At 34.9% G+C, this 21,473-nt stretch overlaps 1 protein-coding gene across 4 annotated transcripts in view; it reads left to right on the top strand.

Moving 5' to 3' along the window:
• The window catches only part of ZNF654 (zinc finger protein 654), a 94,527-nt gene that overhangs the window by 34,976 nt on the left and 38,078 nt on the right, over positions 1 to 21,473 (top strand). For all 4 annotated transcript variants that reach the window (XM_047876178.1, XM_047876177.1, XM_047876179.1 and 1 more), the window contains one exon: positions 20,450 to 20,531. In XM_047876178.1, coding sequence (XP_047732134.1) covers positions 20,450 to 20,531 — 82 coding nt within the window. Of the gene's footprint in view, positions 1 to 20,449; positions 20,532 to 21,473 lie in introns of those variants that run through there.

Here is a 21,473-nt window from a genome sequence, read left to right as displayed (position 1 = left end):
TAGTTTTTCCTCTTGTTTTACTGTTTTAGATTGGTTAAACACTCATTCCTGTTTTACAGGTAGAACAAAGCCCAACACACTGAAACTAAGTGGATCTTCAGGCAGAGAACACTTTACCAGTTTCATATAAAATAAAAGCAGACTTGAATGCTGCCTTCCCAGCCTCCTTTTACCCCAACAGAAAGTAAATGTTCATAGACTTTAGCATTCCATGCAGGGTTCAGTGATGGACAGTATGTATTTGCCTGGCAGCCATTAGGTCCACAAAGATCCGTATGGTTCTCTGGAGAGGGAAGTAGTTCAGCTGGTAGCATTTATTATGTGTAGTGGCAAACACTACAAATGTATACCCTAATATGCCAAGTTGCCTGGGAGAGAAGACCAAAAGGCCTTTTCTTTGATGGAATTAAGTGGGTATAATCAGCATTTTATTTAGAGTGGCTAGACATTCATGTGTTAGGCCACACATGTAATGATGGATCAGTAACCCTTTTTGTTTATGTTGCCATAATGGACTGTCTTTCAATCACAGAATTTGTGCCTAATTTCGGTCTCTATTCAGCCAAGTTTTATTTGATTGTATTTACAACTTAGGTCTAGGCTTCAACTAACTTAGGAAATAGCCTAGAAATTAAAGGAAGAAAGGATAATTATAAAGGGCCATTTTTTGGGCAGGGCCAGGTCCCACAGAAGGTGTTTGTCTTAAAGGCCCCAATCCATGTATCCTTTCTCTGCAGCATATAGGACTTTCATTGCTTCTTGGCTTTTTAATTATTTTGATCATTACTTATTCAAAACCTTAATCACTTGTGGCAGTTAATTTCATTTATTTTATAGAGAAATCTAGGCTGTCTAGCCTGCTATTTCTTTGTTTCCTCTCTGTAAAAAAAAAAAAAAAAAAAAAAAAATGATTCCCAGGGCTCCTGACTGGCCCAGTTGGTAGAGTATGTGACCCTTGATCTCAAGGTTGTGAGTTCAAGTCCCACATTGGGCATGGAGCCTGCTTAAAAAAAGTTAATTTAAAAAAAAAAAAAGAAAAAAGAAATGGCTTCCTTTTCAAGGAAATTGGTGGTCTTAAAATAAATCCCATGCCAAATTCCCTGAACACTGCTTTGTTTTTCTTTACCATTACATTGGAATATTTTATTTTCAGGATTTGTTGTCAACATTAGACAGACCTGCGTGCATTTGTTTATATTGGCCATGTTTAGAAACTCAGCATTTGATTGGGTGCTTATGCTCGTAGTGACTCGAATCTTTTTTCTTATAAATTTGGTCTTTATTGCTCCATTTGTTAATTTCGAGGTGAAGCAGTTGAGACTGCATTTTATTGGCATTAAATAGTCATTTTATTGGCAAAGAGAGAGAGATTATTAACTGATACATTTGTGTTGGCAGAGATGAAATGTGATCAGGTGATGACATACTCTATGCCCATCCATGTTAGTAAATATCAGAATCTAGACGTATATACATGCATAGTTTTATAAAATAGTATTTCCTTGCTTTTTTATTATAAATGAAGGAAAGCTTGATAATTCTCTTGGTCAGTGTAGATATACAGAAACTAGAGAGAAAAAGCAGTAGACTAAAAGCTGTTATTATTTCCACTGCTATTAGGAAGATTATTCTTTAGAAGAAGATGTGTATAGTCATTATGGTGTAAATACATGTTTGAATTTTTCTGAATTTTAATGTCATAATTTTGTGCTAAGCCAGATTCCTGAAAACTACAGATCTGAACCTCGTAACTTCTTCCTTCCTCCCTCCCAGTAGCTTTGGTTCATAGAACTGGACCACAATGCCATACTGTCAGCTTTCATTGTGGAATAAAACAAGAAAAAGAAAAAAACAAAAACAAAACGAAATGCTTCTGAAATTGTTAAAAAGGTGACAAAATTTTGCTCATTGCTCCTTATACAGAAATCTTAAAAAATATTCCCTTACATGGACCTAACTTACATAAAGCAAATATTAAGAAGCCTAAAGAGATAAATAGACAGCAATATAGGAATAGTAGGGAATTTAATACCCCGTTTTCATCAATGGTTAGATCATGCAGACAAAAAAATAAGGAAACACTGGCCTTAAACAACACATTAGACCTGATGGACTAACCAGAGATATAGAGTATTCCATCCAAAAGTACTTTCTTGTCAAGTGCACAGGATAAATCATTTATTATGCCACAAAAAAATGTTAATAAATTTAAGAAGATTGAAATAATATGAAGCATCTTTTCTGACCACAGTGGTATGAAAATAGAAATCAATTACAAGAACAACAAAAGAAAAACTAAAGGTCAGTATCTCTGAGGAGCACAGATGCAAAAATACTCAACAAAATATTAGCAAACTAAATACAACAGCATATTAAAAGGATCATACACTAATCAAGTGGGATTTTTTTCCAGGGATGCAAGGATGGTTCAGCATTCACAAATCAATCAATGTGATACACTGCATTAACAAAGGATAAAAATCATATGATTCTCTCAATAGATGGAGAAAATCATTTAAGAAAATTTAACATCCATTTATGATAAAAAAAAACTCTCAACAAAGTAGATATAGAGGGAATGTATATCAACATCATAAAGGCCATATATGACAAACTCATAGCTAACTCATACTCAGTGGTGAAAAGCTGAAAGCTTTCCCTCTAAGAGCAGGAATAAGACAAGGATTCCCATTCTTGCCACTTTTATTCACATAGTAGTGGAAGTCCTAGCTAGAGCAATCATGGGGGGAAAAAAAGGAAAAGGAGAGAAGAAAAGAAAAGTTCTCCCAATCAGAAAAGAAGTAAAACTTTCTCTACTGGCAGATGACATGATATTACGTATAGGAAACCTTAAAGATTCCACCAAGAAGCTATTAGAACTAACTTAAAAAGTCAATAAAATTGCCAGCTACAAAATCAGTGTACAAAAATGTTGCATTTCTTTATGCTAATAATGAACTGTCAGAGAAATTAAGAAAACAGTTCTATTTACAACTGTATCAAAAAGAATAAAATATCTAGAAATAAATTTCACCGAGGAGGTGAAAGACCTGTACTCTGAAAACTATATGGCATTATTGAAAGAAATTGAAGATGACACAAATAAATGGAAAGATATTCAACGCTCATGGTTTAGAAGAATTAATGTTAAAATACCTATATCACCCAAAGTAATCTACAGATTCAGTGCAATCTCTATCAAAAATCCAATAGCATTTTTCCCAGAAATAGAACAAAATAATTCATAAGATTTCAGTGGAACCATGAAAGATTCCAAATAGCTAAGGCAATCTTGACAAGGAAGAACAAAGCTGGAGGCATCATGTGACCTGATTTCAAACTATATTACAAAGCTGTAGTAATCAAAACAATATGGCATTGGCATAAAAAACAGACACATAGATTAATAGAGAATAGAGAGCCCAGAAATAAATCCATACATATATGGTCAGTTAATTTACTGGAGCCAAGAATATATATTGGGGAATGGACAGTCTCTTCAATAAATGGTGCTGGGAAACTGGACAGCCACATGCAAAGGAATGGAACTGGACCACTGTCTTACACCGTACACAAAAATCAACTCAAAACAGATGAAAACTTGAACAATAAGACCTAAAACCAAAAACTCCTAGAAGAAAACCTAGATGATAAGCTCCATGACATTAGTCTTTGACACCAAAAGCAAAGGCAACAAAAGCACAATAAACAAGGGGCACTACATCAAACTAAAAAGCTTCTGCACAGCAAAAGAAGCCATCAACAAGATGAAAAGCAGCCTACCAGATAGGAGAAAATATTTGCAAATCATGTAGCTGATGAGAGGGTTAATATCCCAAATATAAAAAGAACTCCTATAACTCAACAGGAAAAAAACAGTCTAATTAAAAAATGGGCAGAGGATCTGAATAGACATTTTCCCAAAGAAGACCTACAGTTGGCTAACAGGTACTTGAAAAGATGCTCAACATCACTAATCCTCAGGGAAATGCAAATCAAATGACAGTGAGTTATCACCTCACACCTGTCAGAGTGGCTATTATCAAAAATACAAGAGATAAAGTGTTGGCAAGGATGTGAGAAAACCCTGGTGCTCTGTTGGTGGGAATGTAAATTGTTATAGCCACAATGCAAAACAGTGTGGATCACTCTCGAATTAAAAGTAGAACGACTGTATGATTCAATAATTCTTCTGAGTATTTATCCAAAGAAAACAAACCTACTAACTTGAAAAGATCGGTACCCCTATATTCATTGTAGTATATTTACAGTAGCCAAGAAGGAACCTCAGTGCCCATTAATGGATGGATGGGTAAAGAAAATGTGAGATATATACATATATAAATGTACCACAAAACAGGAGATGTCTTGTTATTTGTGACAACATGGATGGACCTTGAAGGCATTATGTTTAAGTGAAATAAGTTAGAAAAAGACAAATATCATATGATCTCATTTATATGTGGAATTTAAAACAAAACAAATCCTAACCCATAGATACAGAGAAAAGGTTGGTGGTTGTCATAGGTGGGCATTGGGGGTTGGGCCAAGTTGATGAAGATGGTCAAAAGGTACAAACTGTGCTGACAGCTCAGAGCCTGGAGCCTGCTTTGGATTCTGTATCTCCCTTTCTCTCTCTGCCCCTCCCCCCACTCATGCTCTGTCTCTCTCTGTCTCCAAAATAAAACACTAAAAAAAATTTTTTTAAATAAATAGATCATTGGAATGTAATGTACAGCATGGTGACTGTAATTAATAATGTATATTTGAAAGTTACTAAGAGTGTACACCTTGAATATTCACAAAAAAAAAATTGTGACCATGTGTGGTTATGAATGTTAATTAGACTTGTGGTGGTGGTCATTTTGTAATATATACAAATATCATATTGTACACCTGAAACTAAGACAATGTTATATGTCAATTATATCTCAATAGCAAAACTTTCCCCAGGATCCAGTTACCAAGACAAATATATATTTTTTAATATTTAATAATATTGTAAATATGTGACTTCTATTGGCTCTAGGCTATTATAGTTTTCTCAAGCTACGATATACTGAATAAGTTTTCCATTCTAATTCTGTAACGGGGTTAGGGGGATAGAAAATAATTTCTTGCTCATCTTGTAGGGAATAGTCCTCAAATGCATATTTATTTCCTTTTTTTACTTTTTTTTTTTTTAACCTTTTTTTTGATTAGTATAATATAGGTCGTTTCAATCAAGATCTAGTTAGGGAAATGTAAGTCATGCTAGATAATTTAGTAGAAGGAATGTAACTTCTAGTACCACTTAAAATGTTTTTAGAAGATCTGAGGAATAGATGAGGAGAGGATGGTGAACCCAAACTTGGTTATAGCAACCCAGGTTGCTATTAGCCCTAGAAATGGAAGGACAAGGGAAGAAGGAGGTATTATTAGAGTCCAGAGACTAAAGATGGTTGATAAGGGGAAGAACCACTGAACTGTATGAGAGGGGACCTTGGAAGAGATGTAATTACTGCTGAAAATGACCCAGAAGAAGAAGGGTAGGGGATAAAGACTTCTCAATGTTGCCTTTCACCTGTCTTTCATTTTGCCACCATTTCCCCTCTTTGGCCAAACCTAACCAGAAGCCAATTAGCTAATTAGAAGCTAATTAGCTTCTGTGTAAGTGACAGAGACCTGTTTTTGAAAAAAAAAAAAAAATCAAAAACAAAAAAACCTGATTATTGAATTCTAGGTTAACAGCGTTTTTTTCCCCCTCCTCAGTAAAGATGTCCATCCCCTGTTTTCTGGTTTGCTCCCTCCCCACCCCTGATCTTATTTTTGTGGCCCTGTATCTAATGTGCCCTTTTGGGAGGCTGCCTTTAAGAATTTCCTTTTACTGGGGTACCTGAGTGGCTCAGTAGGTTGGGCATCCCACTTCGGCTCAGGCCATGATCTCATGGTTTGTGAGTTCAAACCCTGGTTTGGGCCCGCTTCGGATCCTCTGTCCCCATCTCTTTCTGCCCCTCCCCTGCCTATGCTCTCTCTCCCAAAAAATGAATCAACAGTTAAAAAAAAAAAAGGATTTCCTTTTGTCACCTTTTTGCCCCCTTTTTTTGTAATTTAAGTTTTGACTAGGTAATACATGTTTATGGTTCAAAATTCAAAAAGTATGGTGGCTATACAAAAAGTATGGTGATATATCTTGCAATTTGTGTTTCCATTTCTATAGGCAATCAATGTAATTATTTTCTTGGGTTGCTTTACAAAAGATATTTTATGCATATACAAGAAAATTGATTCCCTTTTCCTCCATTTTACAAAAATTTTTGTATAATACATACACTGTTCTGTACTTTTTTTTTTTCACTTGGATATCTTTCCCCATTAATATAGAAAGGGCTTCATCAGCCATTAAAGTGGCTGCAGAGCATTTCAGTCTTATGGATATATAAAAATTTAATTTAATTAACCAATACTCTACAATGGGTATTTACTTTTTGTTCCAATCTATTACCGTTATCAACAACACTTTAATGAAACGCCATGTATGAGTGGTCCTTGGAATATGTACAAGGATATACATATATATTTTTAATGTAGGTTTGTTGGATTATTTATTTATTTATCTATCTATCTATTTATTTATTTAGAGAGAACAAATGGGGGAGGGGCAGAGAGCGACTCCCAAGCAGGCTCCACACTGTCAGTGCAGAGCTCAACTCAGGGCTTGAACTCAGGAACCATGAGATCATGATCTGAGCTAAAATCAACAGACACTTAACAAACCAAGCCACCCAGCAACCTTGTACAAGGATATTTGTATACTGTAGATGTATCTTAGGAGAATTGCTAGATAAATGAATTTGACATTTGTTATTTTGGTAGATAGGTTTCTTCTGTAAAGGTTGATCCAATTTACAATACTGCCAGCAGTATAAGAGTACCTGTTTGCCTACACCTTTGTTAATACTTGTGTTTTTTAAAAAAATTTATGACAATTTTCAAACCTATTCAAAAGTAGAAGCAATATTATAATGAACTGCCCTAACCTATCATCAGCTCCAATAATTATCAACATATCAATCTTGTTTTGTCTATACATCCTCACTCCTTATCCATTTCTAGTTCTCTTTTTAGAAATTTATTATTGTTCAGTTTTTTTGAGAGAGAGCACCCTGTGCGAGTGGGGGAGAGGCATTTAAATGTTCATTTATTTTGAGAGAGAGAGCATGAGCAGGGGTGGGGCAGAGAGAGAGGGAGAGACACAATCTCAAACAGGATCTGTGCTGTCAATGCAGAGCCTAACATAGGGCTCGATCTCACAAACCGTGAGATCATGACCTGAGCCAAAATCCAGAGTTGGGTGCTTAACTGATTGAGACACCCAGGTGCCCTAGTTCTCTCTCTTTTTTTAATTAATAGCTTTATTGGGGTATAATTTTCATATTATTAAATTCATGCTTTGTAAGTGTTTAATTGATGATGTTTAGTAAATTTAGAGTTGTGCATCTGTCATCACAGCCTAGTTTTACATTATCGTACCAGAAGGCTCCCCCCCCCCCCCCCCCCCCCGCCGCGTGTTCATTTTCGGTCAATTCCCAGTCCCTCCTCAGCCCAAGGCAACCCCTGATCTATTTTGTATCTCAATACAGTTGTTATTTTTGGACATTTCATACAAACAATATGACACAATGTGTAAACTTTTACATATGATTTCTTTCATGTAGAGTAATGTTTTTGGGGTTCATCCATGTTGTGGCACTTATGAGTAGCTCATTCCTTTTTGTCCTGAATAGTATTCCATTGTATGGGTATATAGTATATTTTGTTTATGTGTTCGGCAATTGATGGATATTTAGACTGTTTCCAGTTTTGGGCCATGAATATTTGTGTATAAATCTTGTGTGGACAGATGTTTTTATTTCTCTTGAGTAGCTACCTAGGAATGGAATTGCTAGATGTTGTAAGTTATAGTTAACATTTGTTTAACCTAGAACTGCTGGACTGTGTCCAAAGTGACTCTACCATTTGAAATTCTAACAAGCTGTCTAAGGGGCTTTCCGCTGCTCCACATCTTCATTAAGATTATTATTTAGTATTTGTTTTCATTACTATTTTTCTTTCATAATAACCATTCTAGTAACTGTATGGTGGTATCTCAGTTTGGTTTTAATTTGCATTTCCTCAGTGCTGTTGATGGCAGCCATCTTTTTGTGTACTTACTTGCTATTGGATATCTTCTTTGGCAAAGTGTCTAGTCTTTAAATCTTCTGCCCACTTGTTAGTTGGTTTGTTTGCCTTATTGAGTTGTAAGACTTTTTTATATATTCTGTTTATACATTCTTTATCAGATAAGTGATTAGTAAATACTTCCTCCCATTCTGTGGCTTGTCTTTCCATTTTCTTATTGGTATCTTTTGAAGTTTATTCCTGGTTTTAAGAAATTTGATTGTAATTTGCTTTGTGTAGTTTCCCTCATGTTTCTTTTTTTTTTTTTAATGTTTTTTAATTTATTTTTGAGAAAGAGAGAGAACATGCACACACATACATAAGCAGGGGAGGGGCAGAGAGAGAGAGGAAGATATAGAAACTGAATCAGGCTCTAGGCTCTCAGCTGTCAGCACAGAGCCTGACATGGGGCTCAAACCCATAAACCAGGAGATCATGACCTGAGTGGAAGTCGGACACTCAACTGACTGAGCCACCCAGAAGCCCCTCATGTTTCTTGATCTTATGCTTCTTGGATCTTTGGGTTTATAATTTTTTAAAAATTTTTTAATGTTTATTTTTCACAAAGAGAGACAGAGCATGAGCGGGGGAGGGGCAGAGAGAGAGAGGGAGACAAAGAATCCAAAGCAGGCTCCAGGCTCTGAGCTGTCAGCACAGAGCCTGATGCAGGGCTCCAACCCACGAACTGGGAGATCATGACCTGAGCCAAAGTTGGATGCTTATCCAACTGAGCCACTCAGGCGCCCCTGGGTTTATAATTTTAACCAAAATTGGGAAATTCCTTAAAAAGTTATTTTATATTTTCAAAGATTTTTATTTTTAAGTAATCTCTATACCCAATATGAGGCTTGAACTCACAACCCCAAGATCAAAAGTTGCATGCTTTACTAACTTAGCCAGCCAGGTGCTCAAAAATTATTTCAGAAACCACCATTATGTTTTCTTAAGGGATGACATTTGAAGAGAATCCACAGTGGACCCACTGTTTACTGATGGTTCTATTCATTTTTTCATCTCACATACTGTAGTTTTTGATCTATAAAAGTTTTATTTGGGTCTTTTTTTTTTTTTTTTTAAGTAGACTACACGCCCAGCACAGAGCCCAGTGAACTCACAATCCTGAAATGAAGACCTGAGTTGAGATCAAGAGTCAGGTGCCTAACCAACCGACTCACCCAGGAACCCCAATTTGGGTCTTTTATATACTTTTTTAACCTGATATGGTTATTCTTTACCTTAGAAGTTGACAATGCTGCTCCTCCCCACCCCCCCTTTTAAATATTTAGGCTTCTAAGCTAAGAATAGTATGCATTTTTAAGTAGTGGTGTTAAAAATGTGACAGAGATCTTATGTGGCTTCCCAAACCTAAAATAGTATCTGGTAACCCAGCCTCCAACCTAATCATAATCTAACAGTAGAGGAATTTAAAGCTGGTGGTGCACTGAAGGTCATGATAGCAACAACATAACACAAACCCACTTAATTGATGACTAGATTTACTTAAATTTCCCTAGTAAAGGTGTAACAGAAGAAAAGGCATGGCTATCCCAGGCATAAATACTATTAACATCAGTCTTTGCTGTTGTATATCATGAAGTCCAGCTTTTAGCTGAAAATTATAGACACGTTAAAAAAAAAAAAAGCAAGGAAAAAAATGTACTATCAAAAGACAAATCAATTAGAAGAACTAAATTCATATATAAAAGTTGTAGTGGAAAAGGTGGGTAACATGGTTAAACATATTGAGAATTTCAGCAGAGAGATGGGACACTTTAAGAAGATTGAATGGAAATGTTGGAAATTAAAAAAAAACATAGTACTAGATGAAGAATGCCTTTGTTGGGCACATAAGTAGAGTTGACACAGTTGAGGAAAGAATGAATGAACTTGACTATAAGTCAGTAGAAGTTACCCAGACTAAAAGTAAAAGAGAAAAATACATGAAAACAGAGCATTTAAGACCTTTGGGGAAATATGAAACTGTATAATATATGTCTACTAGAATCCCAGGAGAAGAAAAATGAGGCTGAAGAAATACTGATAAAGTGACAGCCATGAATTTTCAAATCTAATGAAAGACATCCAACCAGAGATCCAGGAAACTCAGAGAACAACAAGTAGGGTAATTTCAAACACTTACACACTGACCTGCCATCTAGGTCACCTAGATGTATCACATTCAAACTCTGAAAATCAGAGAGGAAATTTTGAAGGCTACCAGAGTCAAAAGGCATTAACCTAAATTAGAAGACTAAAGATAAGAAACAGAGCAGAAATCTCAGAAACTAAGCCTGTCAGAACACAGTGAAGTGACATTTTTAAAGTGCTTAAAGAAAACAAAACAAAATAAACCCTCTCTAATCAAGAAGGAAAATTAAAAATGTTTTCAGGGGGAGCTCCTGGATGGCTCAGTCTGTTAAGCATCTGACTCTTGATTTCGGCTCAGGTCATGATCTCACGGTTCTTGAGATGGAGTTCTGCCATCGAGCTATGTGCTGACAGCTCAGAGCCTGCTTGGGATTCTCTCTCTCCCTTTCTGCCCCTCCCCTGCTTGTGCGCACTCTCTTTCTCTACAAATAAACATTAAAAAATAAAGATGTTTTCAGGGAAGCAAAAGCTGAAAGAATTCATTCTCAGAAGACCTGAACTACAAAAGGTATAGTACAAATAGGATGCCAGACAGAAAATCTACCCAAAGAAACGAAGAGAGCTGGAAATGATAAAAACTGAAGATAAATATAAAATTGAATTTTTCTTATTTTTAATCACTGTGAAACATAACTGTCTAAAGCAGAGGTTGGCAAACACTGTTCTAAAGGGCCAGGTATTATTTTTAGACCTACAGGCTATGGAGTGTTTTAACTATGCAACTGTGTTCTTGTAGCACTGAGGTAGCCATAGACAATACATAAATAACTGCATGTGGCTGTGTCTCAATAAAACTTTTACAAAAACTGGCAGCCAGCCTTTGGGCCATATTTTCCAAATGCCGAGACTAAAGCAAGTACAGTAAAACCTTAGCTTGTGGGCATAATTTTTTCTGGAAACATGCTTGTAATCCAGAGACTTGTATATCAAAGCAAATTTCCCCATAATAATGGAAACTCAGATGATTCATTCCACAACCCCAAAGTATTCATATAAAAATGATTATAATACTGTAATATAAAACAATAAAGAAAATACAAAATATAAAGAAAAATAAATTAACCTGTATTTACCTTTGAAAGCCTTCGTGGCTGGTGTGAGGGAGACAGAGAGGAGGCTTATTGTGTAGGACGACTTTCACTATCACTAATGGAATCACTGCTATTTATTGGCTCAGTGGAATCTTTTTCTGCCTGGGGGCCATTGGGTACACTCACATGGATGTTGACTATGGTACAGTATTAATAAACTCTTGTCATATACTGTATTTAATGTAACTGGCAATAAGGCAGCAGAGGAAAGGGTCTATATCTGCAGGCAGCCTGACCTAGAATGAAGCAAAGCATTCCTAAGCTTACTCATGAATGGAAAAGCAAAGGACTGTCCATAGGTACTTCGAAGTGACAAAAAATACACTAGTGCCAGTTGTGGGCACCTTCCAGTGTTCTGAAAAATCAGATTTCTGCCAGACACCACAGCCTGAGACTAAGCATCTGAGCATGGGAGACAATCACCCACAATCCCACAGCGAGAGAGAGAAGAATCATTGGCTCATTGTGTGACATTCAGCGTCATGTACTACTCGTACTACTTGTATTGCAAGACATCGCTCATTTATCAAGTTAAAATTTATTAGAAATGTTTGCTTGTCTTGTAGAACACTCACAGAACAAGTTACTTGCAATCCAAGATTTTACTATATTGTAGTGAAACATTGGTTTAAAGTGAAAATGAATGACAAGAATACCACAAAGATTATTATAGTAAACCTAAAGCAGCATAATATTTGAAGGTATGCTGGGACTTCTTAAAGATATATATTGTGAATCCTAGGGTAACCACCAAAAACATTGAATACAGAGCTGGCCATATTAAGCCTAAGTAGAGATAAAATAGAATCATAAAATTATTCAGTCCAAAAACAGGTGGAAGAAGAGGTCAAGGGCAACAATGAACCAGAAAGAACAATAGAAAACAGTTTATTAAGGGGCACCTGGGTGGCTCAGTTGTTTAAGCATCCCACTCTTGATTTCGGTTCAGGTCACGATCCATGGATTGTGAGATTGAGCCCCGTGTCAGACTCTGAGCTGACAGCACAGAGCCTGTTTGGGATTTTGTCTCTTTGTCTCTCTCTCAAAAAAAAAAAAAAAAAAAGAAAAGAAAAGAAAAAGAAGAAAGAAACTAAAAAAAAAAAAAAACAAAAAAACACAACTATTAAGAGAGTAGGTCCTAATCTAAGCACATCAAAAATTATATTACATGTAAATAATCTAAGCTTATTAAAAACAATGGTTGGTTGGATAGAAAAAACAAGATCCGCTAACAGGTATATATATCCATACCCCTATGTCCTTTTTTATGTGAACAGATATATACTTTACTTTTTTTTTAAACTTAATATTATATCTTAGAGATTCCTCCATAGTGATACAGATTTAGTTTAAACTCCTGTTTATATCTCATAGTATTCTATTGTGCAGATGTACTATAATTTATTCAGTCATATCTTCTAATGATAGATATTTGGATTGCTTACATTATTTTCATATTCTAAATAGTATAATTAATATCCTTTTGCATACAATTTTTTTGTTTACATTTTTACCAGTAGATTTTGGGGTGCTTTCCTAGAGTCTGTCAAAGAATGAATAGATATGTAATTTGCTAAGTAGTCCACAGTTCTCTCTATAATAGCTTGTCGCATTTTACATTGTCACCCACAAAATTAGGCCTTGTTTACCTTTGACCTCACCAACTGAGTATAATCAAACTTGATTTTTCTGCTAAAGAGAAATGGCATTTCAGTGTAGTTTTAATATGTATTTTTTTTATTGTGAATGAAGTTTAACATTTTTCTGCATATCGTTACAAACCATTATTTTTTCATTTCTCTCTTGATTTTGCTTATGTTTTTTAGACATTTTAAAAATGTAATTAAAATTTGTCAGTATTTCTCTCTTGCTTCAGAACCTTTTTTTAAACTTTTTTTTAATGTTTATCTTAGAGAGAGAGAGAGAGAGAGAGAGAACGAGCGGGGGGGGGGGCAGAGAGAGAGGGGGACACAGAATCGGAAGCAGGTTCCAGGCTCAGCTGTCAGCACAGACCCGAATGCAGGGCTCGAACTCGTGAACCATGAGATCATGACCTGACCGAAGTCAGAAGCTTAACCAACTGAGCCACCCCGGTGCCCTTATTGCTTCGGAATCTTGAATTATAGTTAAGAATGATCTAAAGAAAAATGATTTCTCTATAGCCAAGTTATATGGGATTTTTTTCCTGATATTTGTAATGCTTAATTTTTTACATTTAAGTTTTTTATCTATTTTGAATTTTTTCTTGTTTGGAAGCTGGAGTGAATCAATTTTGTGTTTATATAACATTTGGCTATGCAATATGAAGAAGTCAACTTTGCCCCTACTGATTTGTGATGTTGCTTTTGTTGCATACACACTTTTCACATGCAGTTGGTCTATTTTTGGATTTTTCCTTTCATTAGGCTGTTTGCTCATCTGCCAGTATAATGTTGGTTCAATATAGAATATATTGGTTCAATATAGAATGTTGGTTCAATGTAGGTTCAAAATGTTTTAATGTTGGCTAGTTCCTTTTCATTGCTCTTGCTGTTTCATGGTTTTTCTTAGATATTCCACTTTGTAAATCAACTTGTCTACCTCCAGAAAAACTTGAAAGTGCTTTTACTGTATGTAAAATTTTTAATTACTTAAGGAGAATTGAGTGCTTAACTTATTGAAGTATGTACTTTATATGTTCTTTACATTCTTCTAATCCAAGGACACTGGAATAATAATGCTATTTTGTTGTTGTTAATTTGAAAGAGAGAGAGAGAGAGTAGGGGAGTGGGGTAGACGGGGAGAGAAAGAGGGAAGGAAAATCTCAGAGTCTGCGTGGGGCTTGATCCACAACCCTGGGATCATGACCTGAGCTGAAATTGAGTCGGACACTCAACTGACTGAGCCACCCAGGTGCTTCAGTAATGCTAAAATTTCTCCTTCCAACTTAAATGCTATTTATGTCATGTATTTTTGCTATATTTTAAAGCCCAGATGAGGGGCACCTGGCTGGCTCAGTCAGAAGAGTGAGCACCTCTTCATCTGGGGGTCATAAGTTTGAGCCCCATGTTGGGTGTAGAGATTACTTAAATAAATAAAACAAAACAAAATATATATATATATATATATATATATATATATATATATATATATATATATATAAAATAATAATAACGCCCAAATGAGATTATTTCTTCATGCTGTCAAAATTTGTAGCCTGTATATTCACTAATTCTCATCGTAGATCCTTCTTGCTAATTTGATTTCCTATGTGTTTGAAAACAGTTTCTATTTTTCTGTGGTTGTTTATACCTTGCTTTTGGTATTTGATATTTTATAGTTTACTGTGATTAGCTAGGTGTAGACTTAATTTTTATTAATCCTTATGGGATTTCTTGGGCTTACTGGATCTGAGGTTGGTATTGTTTTCATCAATTATGAAAAAGTCTTCCTTGTTTTTGTCTTTGCCTCATTTCTCTCTCCCTCCCTCCCTCCCCCTTTCTCTCTCTTTTTGTGCAAATACAGTTAGACATGTTAGACAGATATACTCCATTACCTGTATCTCCAGTTCTTGCTTGTGTTTTTCATTTCTCTCTCTACATTGTACTCTAATTTAGTAAGTGGATTTCTTGCATTTGGTTGGTTAAGCATCATACTTGATTGGAATTTTCTTATGGTGGATAAATACAAAAATCCACATTCTTATATTTTAGTATGAAAATTACTTATATGCTACGGAGACCCAAAAAAGAATAGTGATTCTAGTTATAACTACCGAACAATCTACTATGTGTGTCTTATTTTAAGGAAGTGTGGTACCTTATTTCAATTTGTAATAGATGAGAAATTATGGTCTCATTTACAAGCATCCCAATGACATAATATAGTTTGTTTCATAAATAGGGACTGCAGCAGTACTTTTGTTATGCAAGCTTGTGTAGCTCATAAGCTATGATGAATGATGGAAGTCCCATAAGTATGATTATATATGGCATAATTTTTTTTTACTTCAAAGGCATGTTATTTATCATGTATTTGTTTCACTATAAATAATTTATATTTTATATAAATCATTTTGTTCAAGTAATTCTATTTTGAATAACTTAATTTACATAAATGAACTTTAGGTAACTCATAACTTGGACTAGGGTTAATTATACATTGATTAGTATATAGACTGTTAATATTAAATATGTATTATACAAACATTAAACATGATATTAAACATACTCAAAATTAGTATAAACATTATACAATAATAAATTTTTAGAAAGAAACCTCTTTTTTTCCTTTTTTTTTTAAGTTTGCTTATTTATTTGTTTATTTAGAGAAGGAATCCCAAGCAGGCTCTTCATTGTCAGCACAGAGCCTGATGCAGGGCTCAAATTCACAAACCATGAGATCATGAAACCAAGAGTTAGATGCTTAACCAACTGAGCCACTCAGGTGCCCCAAGAAAGAAATGTTTTGAAAATCTTCATAATTTAAGTGAAGAAAAAAATCTTCATAATTTAAGTGAAGAAAAGTTGATGTCTCATATTTCAACATAATTGCCATAGTACACAGCAGAGAAAAACAAATCTATGAAGATCTTGTGTTTCCTTTTAGATTATTGAAGTAATTTTGATGGCAATGTTAATAATAAAAATTAATAGTACTGTATTTTTAGCAAGCATCTATAGCACTACCAGGGATTGTTCTAAGTGCTTTACAAGAGGTAGTTATTATTACTGTTCTATTTTAAATAAACGGAGGCATAGAGATATTAAGTGACTTCCCCAGGGTTACATATTAAGAAAATAGTGTAGGGGCGCCTGGGTGGCTCAATCAGTTATGCGTCCGATTCTTGGTTTCAGCTCAGGTCACGATTTCACAGTTTCGTGAGTTTGAGACCTGTGTTGGGTTCTGCACTGACAATGTGGAGTCTGCTTGGGATTCCGTCTCCCTCTCTTTCTGCCTCTCCCCCACTCACGCTCTTTCTCAAAATAAATAAATAAACTTAAAACAAGAAAAGAAAAGAAAATAGTGTAGCTGAGATTGAAACCGAAACACTGTGGTTCTAGACCATGGGTGAGTAAAGGGCCAGATAGTAAATATTTCAGGCTTAGCTCATAAGGTCTCCGTTGCCACTACTCAGTTCTGTCATTGTAGTGTGAAAGCAGCCATAGCCAATATGTAAATAGATGAGTATGACTGTTTTCTAATAATACCTTTTATTGACAGGATATTTGAATTTCATATAATTTTAAACTGTCACAAAATGTTATTGCAGCTTTTTTTTAACAATTTAAATATGGCTAACTATTTTTTTTTTTTTAATTTTTTTTCAACGTTTATTTATTTTGGGGACAGAGAGAGACAGAGCATGAATGGGGGAAGGGCAGAGAGAGAGGGAGACACAGAATCGGAAACAGGCTCCCGGCTCTGAGCCATCAGCCCAGAGCCCGACGCGGGGCTCGAACTCACGGACCGCAAGATCGTGACCTGGCTGAAGTCGGACGCTTAACCGACTGCGCCACCCAGGCGCCCCTATGGCTAACTATTCTTATTATGCATTATTCAACAGGCCATCATTGAGCCAGATTTAGCATGTGGACAGTAGTTTGCCAGCCCTGCTCTAGACTGCTACATATATTTTGGGGTTCTACTTTGTTCTTTTTTTGGACTCATTTACCCTCTACCATATAGAGTTGTCTTCCATGAGGGCTAGACAACTTGATCTCTACACCTTTTGTTGATCCTTTACACTGATCAGCAGGAAGTACAACAGGATGAAACCTGAAGTTTCTCCTTCCACATATAATCTAGATATTTTTCCCCCTGGTGATTGCGCAAGTACATAAATACTTGTTGACTTCCCTGAATCTTAATCTAAGGCAGAGCTAGGTAGATCATGTTGTTCTGTCTTTTTTTACTCTTTAATTACTTTGCATGTAGTTTTTATCATTTTAATATCATTATCAAGGAGTTGGGTCTTGTTATTGAGGTAGCTGATAGTGAGGCATGCGTAGATCTCTCTTTTGTAATGGTGGCTCCTCTTTCTTGTTCACATAATTCAGACGTTATATAATTCTGCATATTTTGTTGAATTCTCTACAAGGTCATGTGCATCTGTATATTCCTATCTAGAGCACATTTTATTTCCACTAAGAATCTTTGTTATCTCTCCCTCTTTCATTAATTGCCCTAACAGTCAATACTATCTACCCAACATAATGATGCAGTCCCTCCCGCTTCTACCTAGTGCAAATCTAACGCCTCCTCCATCTTTCAACATGTTATAATAGAGACATGTGTAAGGTACAATACTACAATAGCACAGAATCAGCTACAGAGAAGGAAGGGTGGTTTAGACCAAATTCCTAGGTGAAATTGTGTAAATAGGTCTTGAGGAGGCAACAAACCCAAAGACCTTAAAAGCATAGGAGTTAAGGGAATGGGGAGAAGTTTGCTGTGATTGGAGAGCATGACATTTGTGATAAAAGCTATGTGTGTTAAGTGTAGTTTTGAATCAGACATAAAAGTTCTTACACTGTGGTAAGGAATTTGTATTTCCTTCTCTAGGTTAATGATCTCAAATACCTATATAGAATAGGAAGGGAATGATAGTAATAAGTAAGTCAAGCAGCTAGTATGTTGGAGAAATAAGAGAGGTGAATGGAGACTGGCCAGTTGGAAAGGAGGTTCATGGTTTGTCTAAAGACAGTAGAGTAGATGCCCATCTCATAGAAGGTTGCAAACCCTGTGTTATTGGGGCTCTTAGTTTTTTAAGAGCTCACAGAAATTTAGATTTAATTTGAAGTAGCACAGTTTTTAAATATTAGCAACTGACTAAATTAAAAAAAAAAATTACTCATACAAATGTGTCAGCTGAAGGTCTTTGCTTAAATGGTACAGTCCAAACAGCAATTTGTAAAGTCTGTTAAAGTAGTCAAATCATTCTGTGTTTTAGGACGATAACAATGGCAGCTATATTGAACATGGATTTTAAGTAAGTGTGGAATAATAGCAAGACTGAAGATAGGAAGGGCCTGTTAGAAGTTTAAAGATGAGATAGATGTGAATTAATGCTTTGTTAATAGGGATAGAGAGGAGTCCAAATGTAGGCTGTTGGAGCTTTTTCCATATTCATTGATAGTAAATTAAGAATTACAAAAGAGTTAATAATGACACATAATTATTTTTATTCCTGACACCTAAATTCTATTTTACTTATGTGGACTCATTTGATTTTACCAGTTTGTTGCATATCCTTCTAGATACTTTTGACAATATGCATTGGTATTCATGTGCCCTCTACCCCCCCTTCACACAAATGATAATATAATTAATATATTTCTGCATCTTTCCTTAACAATATATCTTGGAATTTTTTTCTTATCTATTCATACAGATATAAGTGTATTCTCACTAAAATTCTCATTAAAATTTGCATTATATTTCATTGTATGGGTGTATTAGAATTCATTTACCCAGCCCCTTGTGGTAGACATAATGTTTCTCTTCTTTTGCTGTTACAAATAATCTACGGATGCATATCCTTATATATGTCTTTAAGCTAATGTGTGTATGTTTGCCTGATTTAGTTCCTATAGGTGGAATTGGCTAAGTCAAATGATAATGTGTACATTGTAATTTTTCTGATGATTATAACTGTTGCCCTTAAAAGAGGTAGTACCTCCTACCATCCCTCCAAGATATCAGAACCGATTTCTCTACATCAGAACTATCATAGAATATACCAACATTTTCACTTTTGTAAATATGATAGAAAAGGTATTTCATCTTTTAAATTTTTACTTAATTAAGTAGAGTATCTTTTCATATTTGAAAACAAAATCCCCTTGTGTTTCTTTCCTGTGAGGTAGCCCTCTCTTACCCAGTTGTTAACTTTTTAAAAATTACTTGTTTAAGCCTTTTAATTAAGGGAAATCAGCAAAGAATCTTTCTCAGTGTATCATTTTGCTTTGATTGTTTTTATGTTTTTGGTCTGCTGACATTTAAAAATTTTAAGTAATCAAATTTTTATAAAATATAATTTTATGGGGCATGGTTATTATGTTATTTAGAAGAGTCTTTGTAATATTGTGTAATACTTGAGTGTTTTATATAATTTTTAAAAGTGTATTATCTCATAGTTTGCGTCTTAAAAACTTCATTCTTTATTAGTGATTAATTTGTATTAAAGGCAAAAAGTGTTTAAAAAATGCAACTATAGGTATTCCTAGTTGAGGATCTTCTAGGTGAATTAAAATATAAAGATTTTGACGTACTTGTCATTTGTACTACTTTAGGACTGCTAAGTAATACTAAATAATTTTTATAGTTTTTCAGCTCATTGATTAGGAAATAAGTCATATTTCCTCCTGTATGAAATTATGAATTGTTAAAGACACAGTATTTTCCAAAGACAATTATTTTAAAAAGATGAACCACAGATTTGGGGCAGTCTGTCAGGAGTGGGATAGTCAAGGTAAGCCCAGAGTTTGAGAACCCACGTGTCATTTATTAGATACCTAATTGGTGGCATTGCTATAATATAAATGTTGGCTGAGAGTATTCACAGTGACCTTCTAATTTTCTTATATTTTTGTGTCAATTTTATCCATCCCTTATATCCATCTGAAAAAAATTAGATTTTGAATTTTCTCTGGGGCTCATTGTACTAGGATGAAGCTGGTCTATGTCCCCAGTTTAAATCATCTTGGCAGGTGTAGCAACATTTTTGCCACCTGGTAGTTATGTATCATTGCATTTATTTTTCTCTTTTTTTGGCATTGTGAACTCTGTGGGCACGAGTAATGTAATTGTTCATTCTATAATTCTAGAACTTAAGTATATTTCTTTATATTTTCTTTGAAGACACTTCTATTAAAATTTTATTGAAAACCCAACATGAGTTTTAAATCTCAATATAATTTTTCAAAACTGGTTATTTTAAAACTAACTGATATTACATAGCTTTTATCTTTTAAATTGGGGCAAAACAGTTAAAGAAGCAATGAACATTATCATTTACTTAATCTTTCTAGGAGCTTCTTTGAGTTGCTGCTGTTCTTTGGAAGAGATGAGTTTTATGAAGAGCCACTAAAGGATATTCTTGGATCATTCCAGGTAAAACAGTTTACTCCTTCACATTTTGTCTACATTTAACACATGCCTGATTCTCCCCCTAAAAATGGTATATTGGTTATTTGTTGCTTGTTTTTATATTTACTAAGATGGCAATGCTTAGGATCCTCTTATACCAGCAGAAAAAGAAGGTTCTTAAAATTAACTTTTAGCTCTATTTCTAAAAACAGTTCAAATTAAGTTTCCAATTCTATATTTGCTAGACCAGAGCCTGCTGCTACCACCCTTGTGGGTTCCTAAGCACATCCTGCACATACACTCACACTTTTTATTGATAAAGACTTTGGTTTCATATCCAATCTAGAACTCAGCCCTAGTAAAAAAAAAAATGACTCTTCTTGCCTAGCCTAAAAGCAGGCTGTCTCATGTCACTTTTTCCCCTTGGCTATACCCTAATTTTCTCATTTATTTTCTTAATAGCCTTCGCAAGATATGTAATTTGTTTGTTTGTTTATTCATTTGTTTGTTTGTTTTTGGCACATGCTACAAGAGAGGAGGGAGTAAATCCAGAAGGGAATGCCAAAGATCCAAGACCTCAACTGTAGACACAAGAACATTTGATCTTTTTACCATTTACTTAAGAAGCAGTTCCTAGTATTGTGGCTCACTAATGTGTCCTTGGCATTATCTCATCATTATTCTCTGGGTAGAATAAAGGAAGATGTACTTTGAGCTCCCTCTAGGGGTAAGGTGTTCAGATGTCATATCTCACATTTATTTCTATTGTGTGTTAATAAGAAAGGCTGTCCATCTTTGGGAAGGAGGTCAGCTTAATAACAGAAAAGTCATGCAATACTTTCTCTCACCTAGAATTTTTATTTTATATTTATTGAAAGAGATCTTGTAGACTGAATTAAAATAGATTTTTATGATTTCTCACTCCAATGCATACATAAAAATAGGAAAATTAGGAGCAGACTTAGT

This window comes from Prionailurus viverrinus, chromosome C2 (assembly GCF_022837055.1).
Source record: "Prionailurus viverrinus isolate Anna chromosome C2, UM_Priviv_1.0, whole genome shotgun sequence".
In the NCBI taxonomy this organism is placed as follows: domain Eukaryota; kingdom Metazoa; phylum Chordata; class Mammalia; order Carnivora; family Felidae; genus Prionailurus; species Prionailurus viverrinus.
The sequence above is the reverse complement of the archived record's forward strand: the minus strand, read 5'-3'. Positions and strand labels throughout refer to the sequence as shown.